Source organism: Myotis myotis, unplaced genomic scaffold (genome assembly GCF_014108235.1).
Source record: "Myotis myotis isolate mMyoMyo1 unplaced genomic scaffold, mMyoMyo1.p scaffold_m19_p_2, whole genome shotgun sequence".
Classification (NCBI taxonomy): domain Eukaryota; kingdom Metazoa; phylum Chordata; class Mammalia; order Chiroptera; family Vespertilionidae; genus Myotis; species Myotis myotis.
Window position 1 is genome coordinate 15,285,944 of NW_023416324.1, and position 14,659 is coordinate 15,300,602.

The 14,659-nt window shown below is 47.3% G+C and overlaps 2 protein-coding genes across 3 annotated transcripts in view; both read left to right on the top strand.

Moving 5' to 3' along the window:
- DHDDS (dehydrodolichyl diphosphate synthase subunit) overlaps positions 1 to 9,465 on the top strand; it is a 29,918-nt gene extending 20,453 nt beyond the window's left edge. Inside the window, exons 8-9 of one of the 2 annotated variants that reach the window (XM_036348023.1) lie at positions 1,661 to 1,768; positions 7,360 to 9,465. In XM_036348023.1, coding sequence (XP_036203916.1) covers positions 1,661 to 1,768; positions 7,360 to 7,599 — 348 coding nt within the window. In that variant the 3' untranslated portion in view covers positions 7,600 to 9,465. The remainder of the gene's footprint in view (positions 1 to 1,660; positions 1,769 to 7,359) is intronic. The other variant, XM_036348025.1, reaches the window with a different exon arrangement.
- Positions 9,466 to 10,645: 1,180 nt separating this feature from the next.
- On the top strand, positions 10,646 to 14,390 carry HMGN2 (high mobility group nucleosomal binding domain 2). Its single transcript, XM_036348026.1, has 6 exons — positions 10,646 to 10,853; positions 11,802 to 11,846; positions 12,057 to 12,086; positions 12,396 to 12,446; positions 13,026 to 13,121; positions 13,527 to 14,390. The coding sequence occupies exons 1-6, from the start codon at positions 10,839 to 10,841 to the stop codon at positions 13,560 to 13,562; spliced, it is 273 nt and encodes a 90-aa protein (XP_036203919.1). The 5' UTR covers positions 10,646 to 10,838; the 3' UTR covers positions 13,563 to 14,390.
- Positions 14,391 to 14,659: the final 269 nt, after the last annotated feature.

Genomic DNA, 14,659 nt, shown 5'->3' on the forward strand with positions numbered 1-14,659 from the left:
ATAACAAGATTTAGCTACTGAAGATACTTTCAGTGTTTGGCGATATTGAATGATGTATAATGTGCCGCTTATGGTTCTGTGGCCTACTCTGCTGGTCAGATCATGTCTGGAAAGTTTATTTCTGGACACTGAGTTTGAAGAGACTTCTTGGTAAACTTAGAGGTCTTACCAGAAGAGGCCAACCTGGATGGCAAGGAATCTAGAACTCACATCTTATAAAGAATGAGTGAAGGATAGTGGTCTGGAAAAGGGAAGCATGGTGACAGTTTTTTCCCTTGGGGAAAAGAAATATTGAGTTCCTGCTTTGTGCTGGGAATGTTACAGTGACCAAGTCAGAAATAATCCCTACTGTCCTAAAATGTATAGTTTGTTGGCAAAAACAAAGTGAACAAGTCATTACAACCTTGGCAACAGATAATAGGCCGCTCTAACTTGGCCTTCAGATATTTGAAAGAATGTCACTTTGAAGAAGAAGCAAACTTGTTCCAGAGAAAAGATCTGAGACCATGGTAGAAGTTCCAGGGGAGGTGGCATTGGTTTAGCATCACAAGCTATCCGACAACTAAAGTTATACCCCGAGGCACTGAATTCCTGGGTACCCTATCAGTCCCCCCACAGATGCTGTCAAGAATGTTCCAAAGGGACTCTCACATCAGTGGAGGTTATTAAAGTTCATCCAGCTCTGTGCTCTGACTGCTTTCTGTACATTCACTTGTTTAATTTTCATAGTACTTTAAAAACCAGATTTTTTTTTTTTAATATATTTTATTGATTTTTTACAGAGAGGAAGGGAGAGAGATAGAGAGTTAGAAACATCGATGAGAGAGAAACATCGATCAGCTGCCTCCTGCACATCCCCCACTGGGGATGTGCCCACAACCCAGGTACATGCCCTTGACCGGAATCGAACCTGGGACCTTTCAGTCTGCAGGCTGACGCTCTATCCACTGAGCCAAACCGGTTTCGGCCAGAGCTCATGCTCTTAACCACTGTGCCACATTCTGCTTCTTAAAAATAACAATGGCAGCCCTAGCTGGTTTGTTTCAGTGGATAGAATATCGGCCTGTGGACTAAAGGGTCCTGGGTTCAGTTCCGGTCAAGGGCTCAGTTGCAGGCTTGATCCCCAGCCCTGGTTGGGGCGCGTGCAGGAGGCAACCAATGCCTCTCTCACGTCAACATTTCTCTCTCTCTCCCCCCTCCCTTCCACTCTCTCTAAAAATCAATGGAAAAATATCCTTGGGTGAGGATTAACAAACAAATATTTAAAAAAAATAACAATGGCAGCTACCAATTGTTCACCACTGACTTTACCAGTGTGTTTCCCAGATGACCTCTAAGGACTAAGAGCCAAAATAACATAATCCAGATGTTATTTCATAGTCCTAAATTTGGCTCCTAGAAAAATCCCGGTGAAAATGTCGGTCTGGTATTTTAGTTCAGTCTTGCTACAGGCAGGTGATCTAACTGCCTCAGATGACTCCTCCCCCTATTAGTGAGTGAATCAGGGCTGGTGGCAGCAGCTGCATCTCAGGATGCCTGTGTGATCTCATCTCTGGGTTTCTTGGTCCTGCTCAGCCTCCCCCTCCTTTGGAACCCTGCCCAGGGATATGTCCAGCAACACGTTACTAAACTAAATTATCTTCCTCCTCCCTTTTTCCAGACCTCCCACTCCTGCCTGGTGTTCCAGCCTGTTCTGTGGCCAGAATACATGTTTTGGAACCTCTGTGAAGCCATCCTGCAGTTCCAGATGAACCATAGCATGCTTCAGGTTAGTTCCAGGTGAACCATAGCATTCATCAGGTATGATTCTAGAGCAGTGGTTCTCAACCTTGGCTGCACATTAGAATCACCTGGGAATCTTTTTTTTTTTTTAAATATATTTTATTGATTTTTCACAGAGAGGAAGGGAGAGGAATAGAGAGTCAGAAACATCGATGAGAGAGATACATCGATCAGCTGCCTCCTGCACATCCCCCAGTGGGAATGTGCCCGCAACCCAGGTACATGCCCCCGACCGGAATCGAACCTGGGACCCTTCAGTCCACAGGCCGAAGCTCTATCCACTGAGCCAAACCGGTTTCGGCCACCTGGGAATCTTTTTAAAATCCTGATTTCTGGGCCTCATCCTCCAGAAATTCTGTTTCTTTGTTACTAATGTTGTGGCCCCACCCCATAACAAAGAAACAGAATTTTAAAAAGATTCCCAGGTGATTCTAATGTGCAGCCAAGGTTGAGAACCACTGTTCTAGAGCAGTGGTCGGCAAACTGCAGCTCCCGAGCCACATGCGGCTCTGTGGCCCCTTGAGTGTGGCTCTTCCACAAAATACCATGTGCGGGCGCGCATGTACAGTGCGATTGAAACTTTGTGGCCCATGCGCAGAAGTCTGTATTTTGTGGAAGAGCCACACTCAAGGGGCCAAAGAGCCGTATGTGGCTCGCGAGCCGCAGTTTGCTGACCACTGTTCTAGAGGAACCAAAGCATGCTTCAGAGCTGGCCTGACGGAGGGGATGGAGGAAAAGGTGAGCATGCATTGACCATATACTAGATATATTCCACACACCTGCTAATAGGTATGTTAATAATGATGACAGTAGCTTTTACTTACTGTGTATTTACTATGTGTCAGGCACTCTGAATATTTTATATGCACTATTTCATTTAATACTCCCAAGAACCCAATGAGATAGGTATTATTAGCCCCATTTGTGCAAATGTATAAATCAAAATTATTTTATTAAGAACACAACCAATAAGAGATAGAACTTAGATTCAAATTACAAGTCTTTAATCTCTTTACTGCAGCAACCCAGGGAAGACTTCTCAGAGAGATAGGCCATTATTCCCTGAAGGTATTAGCTTTGATCACCAGATCTTGAAACAGGTTTCATTAGGAGACCGAGTCACCTGCATCTGACTAGGATTCTCAGTAATAATGGCAGTGTGTGTGGTGGTGGCAGCTAACATATTGAAGGTCTACTTAGGTGTTTTCATGTGAGTTTTCTTATATAACCCTTCTCAAGAAGCCACCGTGTGACCAAGGCCCAGTCCCTTCAGCCTTTGGTGTCCTTGTCTGAAGTGATCCTTTAAGATCTCCCCTGACTCCATCATCCTAACATTGATTTGCTGGTTCCTGGCACACAGGGGCCAGGCTTTGCCTTGGCTGGAGCCTCCCTGCCCAGCACTCAGTCTGGGGCTGCTCTGCTATTTGAAAGAAGTCTGAGCTTCATAGAGCAACTTTAACCAGCTCTGTATTCCTTCCCTCTGTGGCTGGGTGGCCACATCCTTTCTGTCCTGCCAGAACATAGCTTATTTAGCCATAGCCACAAGTGGTGCTGACAAAGAACAGCTAAACATTAATAGCAGGCACCAGGTTGGACCTATATTATCTCATTTTTCCTCTAACCACCCTGTGAGGTGGATACTGTCATCCCCATTTTGTAGATTAAGAATTAGGCTTAGCCCTAACTGGTTTGGCTCAGTGGATAGAGTGTTGGCCTGCGGACTGGGGGGTCCCGGGTTCGATTCCGGTCAGGGGCATGTGCCTTGGTTGTGGGCACATCCCCAGTGGGGGGTATGTGGGAGGCAGCTGATCGATGTCTCTCTCATTGATGTTTCTAGCTCTCTGTCCCTCTCCCTTCCTCTCTAAAAAAATCAATAAAATATATTTTAAAAAAATAAAATAAAAAATCAATAAAATATATTAAAAAAAAATAATTAGGCTTAGACTAAAGCATTTGGCTCAAATAAAACTCTTATAAAAACATTTTTTATAAAAAGAATTAGCCATAGCTGGCTTGGCTCAGTGGATAGAGCATCAGCCTGCGGACTTAAGTGTCCCAGGTTCGATTCCAGCCAAGGGCACATGCCTGGATTGCGGGCTCCATCCCCAGTGTGGGGTGTGCAGGAGGCAGCCAATCAATGATTCTCTCTCATCATTGATGTTTCTGTCTCTCTCCTTCTCCCTTCCTCTCTGAAATCAATAAAGAAATATATTTTAAAAATTAAAAAAAAATAAAAAGAATTAGAGCCCTAACCAGTTTGGCACAATGGATAGAGCATCGATCGGCCTGCGGACTCAAGGGTCCCAGGTTCCATTCCAGTCAAGGGCATGTACCTTGGTTGCGGGCACATCCCTAGTAGGGAGTGTGCAGGAGGCAGCTGATCGATGTTTCTCTCTCATCGATGTATCTAACTCTCTATCTCTCTTCCTTCCTCTCTGTAAAAAAAACAATAAAATATATAATAAATAAATTAATTAATTAAATAAAATAAAAAAAGAATTAGGCTTAGAGAGGTGAGAGTTCTTTGGATAGGAACTTCTTGAATCCCAGAGCTCCAGGAGGACTCACTCTGGCCTGATCAAGGTCTTCAATTTCATGTGTCTTTGCTCATTATTCCATTACCTAATATTCTCCCCCAACCGTACACACTCCACCTTTATCCAAGTCCTCCCCGTTGGTTAAAGCCCAGCTCAGCCCTGACCAGTTTAGCTCGGTGGATAGAGCATCGGCCTGCGGACTGAAAGGTCCCAGGTTCGATTCCGGCCAAGGGCATGTACCTTGCTTGCGGGCACATCCCCAGTAGGGAGGTGTGCAAGAGGCAGCTGATCGATGTTTCTCTCTCATCGATGTTTCTAACTCTCTATCCCTCTCTCTTCCTCTCTGTAAAAAATCAATAAAATATATTTAAAAAAAAAAAAAAAAAAAGCCCAGCTCAAACATTGCCTGTCCATGAGGTTTCACTGCTTCTTGACCTTCATAGCCATAATTTTTCTCTCCTCTGGGCTGCATGGCTTTTTCTCTTGCCTCCTTGATGACCTTACTACATTCTACCTATAGTATGGGACTTTGTGTAGAGATCTGTGTCCTAATCAGCCTGTAAGCACATGGGTTGCTTAGACTGTATCCTTAGCATCTCCCTATCCCCACATAAGGTCATGTACATAGGACCCATGGTTTCTCCTGACCAAGGCAACTCTCAAGCCTGTTTTAGTCTTCATAGCTCCATGTATGAGTTCATTACATAGCAGAAGAGTACCCTTGAATACCTAGAGGAGAATATTCCAGAATTTTCATTTATGCAGTAAACTTTTATTACTGAGAGGCCTTAGCAAATCACTTTCCTATTCTCAACCCCCATGTCTGTCTCCAACAGAAAGAACCTTCCTAGCTTTGTTGCAAGAGTCAAATGCAAGGGTCAAGTGCTTGTGCACATGGAAGATACAGTGGTACCTTGGTTCTTGAACTTAATTCGATCCGGAAGGCTGTTCAAGAAGCAGTTTGTTTGAAAACTGAATATAGTTCCCATTAGAAATAATGTAAATTGAAATAATCCATTCTAGTCCCTCAAATGATTCCATTTTAACCTATCTCAATTGCTTTTGATCATTGTTTTGTGAGCACTTTCACTGCCTTAGCAACATCAGCACTCATGATGGCCTCTTAATGTTTTAAAATTGTTCTAATTGTCAATTTTGCCATGCCAAACTCAGTAGCTAGATTAAACATGGGAATACCTCTATCATACTTTATAATTACTTCTTTTCTTTTTAAATATGTTTTTATTGATTTTAGAGAGGAAGGAAGAGAAAGAGAAAGATAGAAACATCCATGAGAGAGAAACATCAACATCGATCAGCTGCCTCCTGTACACCCCCCACCAGGGATCGATCCCCTAATCTGGGCATGTGCCCTCATGGGGAATCAAACCAGTGACTTCTTGGTTTATGGGTCGACACTCAACCACTGAGCCACACTAGCCGGGATTACTTCCTTTTATAAGCTCTATCGTTGTTCTCACAACTTTCTTTTTCACATTGCTGCTATCACTAAACTTCTTAGGACGCATAGTGACTTACTGTATGTATTTAATAATAATAAGCAGCAACAAAAAATGATACGAAAATATTCCCAGCACAATTTCCTAAGATGTTAACAACACAAGGTTTAGTGGTAAACTGACTCATACTCTTGAATTCTCTCTTTTGTTTGTTGCATAAGAAAACTGTGAGTAATCATACAGGTGTCAGCATGAAAAGGCTGTCAGGTTGAAATCCAAGTTTTGTTCAACAACCAAGACATTTCTTTCATGAACAAATTATTCAAGATGGGAGGCATTTGAGACCTGAGGTGTAGCTGTATTCCTTAAAGGATGAAGACAGCAATCCAGAGGTTTACAGGCTGAGTAGTCTTCTGTACTACTGTACAGAAAGACAGTAGTATAGGTGGAGTTATGTGGTAAGAGTCACCAGAGTATAGGATACCAAGTTGGGAGCAAAGCAGTTTCTCACTTGGCTTTGGCACGACGTACAGCCCGTTAAAGTGGCAGGAGCAGAATGCATCAGTGAGGAACAGAGGGCCTTGGTTCTGCTCCAAAGGGATTTCCCCTCCCCACGAGCATCCTCCCTGCCCTCCTGGGATCACATGGTCAGTCAGTTGAATATTTCACACATACAGGATGCCCCAAGTGCCAGAGGAAAAGCCACAATTTCTGCCCTCTAAGAGTTTATGACTTATTTGTCTGGAGATATACACAGGGTATAAGAAGTGCTGCTGGGCGTATGATCGCCCACCTGACGTCAGAGCGAGTTCCAGGGGCCCCTGAGGGCTCAGTGGAACCTTCAAGGGCTTATTTTCTAACAGGAAAAGTAGATTGTGGACTGGACATTAAGACTTATTCTACTGGCAGAAATCAATAAGTGGCTTAAGAGTGCTGAGCAGAAAGATCATTTGCTGGAAGAATCAGCTGGTCCCCATACGGTAGGTAGGCAGGTCTGGAGCCTAACTCTGAAAAAATAGCTTAAAAAATTAGGAGAATGGCACCCTTAGGGTGACCTGGGAAACCAAAGGCAATGATGCCATGGATGTGCCCCAAGCAGGAAATAGAACCTTCCTTTACAGTAGATAATATAACGTTAAAATTGCTGTTTGTTTGAAAGCCTGCTAATATGCTAGAGAGGGTTTTGCATGTATTAGCTCTAATTCTTAAAATCACTCTTCAAGGTAGGCACAACCCCCACTTTACAGATGAAGAAATGAGGTTAGGAGAGGATTTACTCAAAGCCACAAAGCTAGATGGGGGAACCAGAAATCAGATCTATCCATACTCGCTGGTTCCCTAAGTGCAAACCTGAGAATTTTAAGAAATACAGATGCTTCCACCCAAAACAAACCAAGATGGACCCAGAACTTCCACTGTCCCCCCCGTCAACATGGGCACCACCCATCACACACTACTGCCTGACCTTTCCAAATCTCATACAATTTCCCCAGTGTTCTACTTAACTTGGCCTGCCCTGTGCCCCACCCACACCTAAAAATGATCTCCAGTGATCTCCCCCAACTCCCACTTTTCTTTAGCAGAAGGCCCGAGACATGTATGCAGAGGAGCGGAAGAGGCAGCAGCTGGAGAGGGACCAGGCTGCAGTGACAGAGCAGCTGCTGCAAGAGGGGCTCCAGGCCAGTGGGGACGCCCAGCTCCGACGGACACGCTTGCACAAACTATCAGCCAGACGGGAAGAGCGAGTCCAAGGTTTCCTGCAGGCCTTAGAACTCAAGCGGGCTGATTGGCTGGCACGTCTGGGCACTGCATCAGCCTGAGTGAGGCTGGCCTCCTGCTACTTTGCCCTGCCCTCCACCTCTAGGGCCCCACTCCTATTCTTTTCTTGAAGGGTACCTCCCTCCTGATGAATTGTGTTCCTTTTGCTTGGCAGGGAGCCCAGTTTATGGTGGCCATAGATACCTTTGGGTTGCCTGGGACAGTGGCCCCTTGGGAGTGTTGAGGGTGAGTCTCCAACAAATACACTAAATTTAGCTCCACCAATAGGTTTGGAAAGCAGGGAGCCCCAGATCTTCTGCTGCCTGCTCCCTCCGCCTTTGCCACCTCTACCTGTGCTTCTAGATGCACTTCACTCCCCCCCCCCCCCCCCCCCCCGCCCCAAGCACATCCTTCAACACCCAATTGTGGGGAAGAGGTCTCCCCAGACCCTCACCCTTTACCCATCCATCTTAGCTTTCCATCCGACTTTCACAAAAGATTTGGCTCCACCTCAGATCTGCTGGTAAATAGCTAATAGGCAGCCGGCGTCATTTGGGCAAGGAAGAAGGAGAGATGGAAAGAAAATTTGCCCATCTGCTGGTCCTCCCCCTTGGCCCTCCACCTGGGATTTGCTATTGAATCTCTACCCCCTCCCACCGTGCAGTGCTGATTGCTCACTGAAAGGCTCAGCGCCCCCAATGGCACAGAAGCCTGGCGGGCGATTACAATCCAATTACCTATTGTCGACTCAGCCCACACAAGCTTTCCTCCTCCTCCTACAGGGCTCGGGCCAGGCTCCAGGGTAAAAGAAGGGCCTTATAGGCCCTGGTGAATCTAGTCCAGCACAGGCCTCTTCCCTGAAACACATCAGAACGAAGAACACGGAAAGAACCACTTCCCAACTGACTGCCTCCTGCCCTCACCATCTCAGACTCCGTCTCCCACCTCCTCAGACTTTTGAGGCCTGGCTTCCTAAGTAGGCCCTGAGACCATTTATTCTTAGCATGTCAGAGTGTCAGCTTGTGAGGGCCATGGCTGCCCATAAGGAAGGAGAGGTTTGAGTCAAGAGCTGTGTCCTTTCCCTTACCTCTCCTGCCAGGCCTCACTGCAGAGATGCTGAGAGGATTCATGCCTTTGAAGGGGGCAACTCTGCTTCAGGTGCCCAGAGCAGCAAGCACCAGTCAGTAATACCAACCAACGGCTACTCTTCAGTCTTCCCATTTTACTTTCTGCAAACTGTTTCTCCAGCACCTCCCTCTAGGGGAGGGATGGGGTCTTGCAAGCAGTGCTGCCAGTATACTCTTTAACCCCCGACTTTCCTGTACTCTAGTCTCCCTACCTTCCTCTGCCTAAATACGTGGTACAAGAGAATCAAGTTTGAATGGCAGACACTGCGATTGAGAAGTGGATTGATGCACCCTTTGGCAAGCCTCCCTCACACCTGGCACAGGGTTCCCAGAGAGCAGGTGCTGTGCATTTTGCATCTTGACAATGGGGCAGTTGACAGCCTTAATTAGGGAGGCATGAATTATGGGGCTATAACGCAGAGCCCTACAATTAAGGGAATGGGACTGGAGGCAGCAAGCGGAATCTGCCCTGTGAGCATGGCTGAGTCTTGTCTCTTCTGGGTTTCCCCTAATATGATTGGGGTGCAGAAGTGATTAATGAGGCTGGTATCTCTCTCTGGCCTGAGATCCTGTATGCTGGGAAAGGTACGCAGAGTGAATGGGCAGGGAGCCCCAGGAGCACTGTAGAGGTGGGAAGAAGAGGCGGGCCTCTGCTGCCCAGAAGCAGGGGATGCAGATAGTTGCTTTGGCCGCATTGTGGTTGCTTTCTGCAGATATTTGTACCAACCAGCTTTAAGCCTTTCCTCAATAAATTGGGTGGGACCTACTTAGATATCCTCCCACCCGTGAGCCAAGCCCCCACTTGAGGATATTGATCGTGTTCTTGTGCTCCTCCGGGTGTCACATAGGAATTTAAGAACTCTTAGATGTAAGACTTGCTTGCGAACAGTGCGACAGAACAACTTGTTTTGCTGCTGCAATTGTCTACCTTCCTCAGGTGCACCTGGCTACCTCCAGGATCCCTAGCTTTGGGGGCGTGTGGGGTAGGGGAGCCAATGGAAGAACCCTTTTGCCATCACACCACCTGTTCCTCTACTTGTTTCCTAATCCCCGGACGCTTTCCTCCACCCTCCTTTCCTCGCGCAAGTGAAAGGAAGCCAGCCTGCCAGTGTGGAAGGAGGGATTTCGCCAGCTGCGTTTGCAGCGCCCAGGCTTGGTGGCCGCGTCGGGTGGGGGCAGCTGAGCTTGTCTCCGAAGCGGGTGGAGCGTAGGGGGAGGGGAGTGCTGGTAGGCTGGCGGCGGATCTCCATCACTCGGTGACAGGGTCCTGAGGTTGAGAATCCTGGAACCTCTAAGAGCTACCCGAGGCTTTGGCGGGGGGCTTCGTTGATATTTGGGGAGGCCGCAGGACAACGGGTGCTGAAAGGACAGCTCCTACCTGCCCCACTGCGCCCGAAAGTAACCTCTCCGTGTAGTCTCCCTCCGAACTCCCACTCCACCTCCAGTCCCCTGTTGGTGGGCTGCCTTCCAGGTGAGATGCACGGAAAGCTTCCTCCGAGTGGCAGCTTGGAACGATGCACGTATGGCTGCGCCAAGCTGGCTTCCCCGCTCTTTCCCACTTCGGCGTTAGCTTTGGCCTTGGGAACTGCAGCCTGTGCCTCCAAGCCGCGCGCTTTCTCCCGCCTCCGGCGGAGACGGGCGGTGCGGCCAGGCCTTGAAAACCCTTCTTCTGGGGCCCCCAGCGGGAACAGGAAGGAAAGCGGCTGAGATGGCTCTAAGTGGCGCACAGCTTGGAGAAGTGGGTAGCTCGGTTGCATAAGGTGGAAGGAACTTGGTAGTTTGCAAAAGCCGGCTCTTGAGATACCGAAATCCAGAGCCCGCGGGCTCGCACCCAACCCCCCCATTTATTGCCTTCGACGCGCGCCTCCCCCACTGCGCCCCCACCCCCAAAGCGCGCCACCGTCTCGCGCGCCCTCCCCCTACACCCCCCTCCTCACTCCCTCCAGAGGAGGTGAGTTTAAACCCCGCCCACGTGACCCCAGCTGGGCCAATGAGCGGCGGCGGGAGGTGAAATCCGGTTCTAACCGGTCCGGGGCTCCCAGCGCTATAAAAACTTTATAAACCCCCCGGAGCCCTAGCAGTGTGAGGAGACGAGATCGACCCCCGGACCGAGCAAGGCCCGCGCGCTGCTGCATCCCCGCGTCCCGCTCGGACGTCCCGCCACCATCGCCATCATGCCCAAGAGAAAGGTACGTGGCGCGAGGGCCCCAGGCGCCGGGCTGCCACTACCGCCGCCTTCACCGCTGTCGCCGCCGCCGCTTGCCCGGCTTTGGGGCGCGAGGCTCGGCGCTGGGCTGGAGCAGGCTCTGCCCCTACCGCCGGCACTCGAGACGGTGTCAGGTGGCCCCCGGGTAACCCTGCGCGTCTCGGCTGCCCGCGGGCGCCAGAGGCCATATTGGAGGAGCGGCGGCCGCGGCGGGAGGAGCCATGTTGGTGGCTGTTTACCCCGCTCCCCTCGGGCTAGACGTGCCCGCCCCGCGCCCCCTCCCCCATCGGCACCCCCCCTCCCCGCGGGCGGGCAATTCAAACCCGAAAAGGCGGGAAGGCGGTGCTTGGGGTTGGCGGGCGGGGTAACGCGCTGCCGCCAAAAAAACCGCCGCCGAGAGGAGGCGGGGCTACACCGCGAAGCCCCGCCTCCTCCCAGGGCCCGGGCGCACGGGACTCGCTACGCTGCCGCCCACGAATTCCCCGGGCTGCGCGCGAGCCTCACGTCTCCCGCCCTCGACGGCTGCCATAGCAACGGCGCTCGGGCCCCGCCTCCGGACGGGTTTGTTTGCACCCGCTGCAGCTGTTGCTTCTGCTTCTGCTGGTGCGGCGGCGCAGGCTGCGCGGCCCTGCACTGCACTCCGCGCTCCAGCTCAGCGCGTTTCCCTGGGGCCACTTGGCCGAGACTGGGAAGGCTGAGGTTCCGACACCCTGCGAGCTTTGGGCTGGATTTGGCATGATGTGTACACAAATAAGCACGCCCACGGTTCCTAAGCACTTAGGGTATTTGCATAGGAGGCGCGGGTGCTAAACACTGACGATTTGTGTATCCTACAGAAGTTGTGTGCAAGACTATTAATTTTTTTCCTTTGGACTGTGTTAAGCTTAGTGAGTCATTAAAAATTACTGAGTTCCTGTTTGGTTTTTTATAGGCTGAAGGGGATGCTAAAGGAGATAAAGCCAAGGTGAAGGACGAAGTAAGTCTTGTTTATTCTCTTCTTTTGAAGTCTTACAAAGCTTTGGGCTTCTCTGGTGGTAATTAACCATACCCTTATTCCTGAATTTGCCTAAGTAAGCTCTCTTCACATCCTGTAGTCCAGAAAAGATTGGCACTAAGACTCTTGTTTTTCTTAAGTGGTTGGACTATTTTATTTCTAACTTTCTCATTTTTCTATTTTTTAAAATAGCCACAGAGAAGATCCGCCAGGTTATCAGCTGTAAGTATGTCTGCTTTTAAATTTTCACCTTTACTCCTGAAACTAGCTTCCCATGAGTGATGGTCGGTGGCTGGTTTTAATGAGCTGCTGCTACACTGTGGACTCTCACCCATTCGAGATTCACTGGTTGGGAAATTTTCATGGCTTATAGTCAAAGTGGAACACTCCTGATTGTTACTTCTGAAGATTGGCCATTTTAATGGGAAGTCAGCCACAAAATCTTTATGAAGTATGGAAAAATTGGTTGTAGTTTGTTTTCTTTGGCTCATCATACTAATGTTGTCTTCCCCTCTCTCCTCCAAATAAAAGAAACCTGCTCCTCCAAAGCCAGAGCCCAAGCCTAAAAAGGCCCCTGCAAAGGTGAGTGGGACTGGGGACAAGGTGTTTCTAGGAGTCACATAAGGCTGAGCAGGATTTCATGTTGTTCACAGGAGATCTGCTATATAATAACTTCATCTGTTGGCACAAAGTTGAGATAAATGACAAAGTTAACAGGACTGGGCCTTATAATTATGCCCTAATTGTTCACTTTCACAAAATGAAAACTGTCCTTTAGTATCTTAATGCAGCATAATAATGGTGACTCCATTAATGGATATTCTGAATTGTTTTGATAGCTTGACTTATCCCTGAGATTTGTATATCAAGAACTATCATTAGTTTAGAAAAATTGCACTTCTTCAGTATTGAACCTCCCAAGTTTTAAGCTATCTTATTCTATCCTATTTATACTCAGATAAAAAATTCTATATACTTAGGACCACAGAATATTATAGATCATTTGGCCTACTTTTGATCAGTTGTTTTATCAGTGGGAGAGGGTTTATAGTTTGTATGTTATCTTTTATAAACAATCCTGCCTTGTACAGAACTTTGTAGGCCACACATTGGTAATATGAAATTAGGAGAAACAGCTTTTTTCTTTCTGCCGTCTTTTAGAAGGGAGAGAAGGTACCGAAAGGAAAAAAGGGGAAAGCTGATGCTGGCAAAGACGGGAATAATCCTGCAGAAAATGGAGATGCCAAAACAGACCAGGTACAACCGCTACCTCATTTGATATTTGCAGCCATAGTAAAACGAAGACTTATGTTTTTGATATTTATTTTATATATTTAAATGCCATTTAACAAAGAAAAATCAACCAAAAAAATGAGTTCTTGTGTCGCCTCTGACACATGTGTCATAGGTTTGCCATCACTGTTACAGAGTTTTGAAGCTGAGAATAACCTCAGGTCTTCTAATGCTGATTTGTTCCCTACCCTGATTTTAGCAAAGTTTCCTACCAAGCCATTCTCAAAAGAAGTACTAAGTCTCAGTTTCAGAGTATCTGAAACCTGAGCTTTGGCTGGCCCAGGAGCAAAATAATGTTATATATGGGATATGGGTGAAGATAGTCTCAAACTCTGATGTGTTGTACTAATCTGTCTATTTTTCTTTTAGGCACAGAAAGCTGAAGGTGCTGGAGATGCCAAGTGAAGTGTGTGCATTTTTGATAACTGTGTATTTCTGGTGACTGTACAGTTTGAAATACTATTTTTTATCAAGTTTTATAAAAATGCAGAATTTTGTTTTACTTTTTTTTTTTTTTTAAGCTATGTTGTTAGCACACAGAACACTTCATTGTTATTTTTGGGGGGAAGGACATATAGTACTAATAGAATATCTCCAAAGCTGGACTGACATGGGGGGGAAATACCTTTCCCTTCTAGTTTTGAGAAACTTCCTCTTGGTTCCTGGGAGGAGGGATCTCTTGATGTTGACACACATTAGCCATCGTGGCACAAACACCTTGTCGTGTGGGAAAACTAAAATTCGTTTTTATGTCCTTTTCTCCCTCTCCACTTTAAGCATAGACTTTGGCTCTTTTAAGCCCAGAGACCTATTGGGACCTGACCCAAAAAAAATGATTTCCAGTATGTTGGGCAATCTGGACTTTCCAGTGTCACTATTGAGATGGCATCCCTCAAAAGAGCAGCAGTTCCTTTTTAGATTGTGGATCTACAGATTGATATTCTCTGCCATTTTCATTTCATTTCCTGAAAGTCAGGGTCGGCTTGTGAAAAGTTGTTAAACAACATGCTTAATGTGAAATGTCAACCCTCACTCTAAACTTTCCCTGTTCGGAGCATCAGATGAAGACTTCATTGGGTTTTATAGTGGCTTTCTGATTTTGGTAGTTCCTTGAAGAAGGGAGTTTGAAGTTGTTGTATACTGTTAACGATTGTCTGCCCATGTCCTGCCTGAAATACCATGATTGTTTATGAAAAGTATCTTTAATAAAGCTGGATACAGTTTGGCTTGGAATGCTGCCTCTAATCTTTTCCCATTAGTGGGGGAGCCTGGTTTCTCCAAGTCTAAGGACAGGACCATTCTGGTGTGAGGTGTAAAGGTTCCATGTACAGTCAATCTGTAATAGTGAACAGTTCTGTCCTATTGACAATACAGTTTGAGGTGGAGTTAGGAAGATCCCGGAAGCAGTAAGTAGACAAGTAGTGCAAGGCTGGGAGCCCAGACGTGGTTTTTGTACTTGGTCGTGCAGCATTATCTGCAGTGTACTTTCTTGGTAGATCTAA

Excerpts from the sequence above, each read along its gene's own strand:
- HMGN2 (XM_036348026.1), top strand. Across the intron at positions 12,087-12,395 it reads GATCCGCCAGGTTATCAGCT|AAACCTGCTCCTCCAAAGCC; the intron begins GTAAGTATGTCT and ends TCCAAATAAAAG. Across the intron at positions 12,447-13,025 it reads CTAAAAAGGCCCCTGCAAAG|AAGGGAGAGAAGGTACCGAA; the intron begins GTGAGTGGGACT and ends GCCGTCTTTTAG.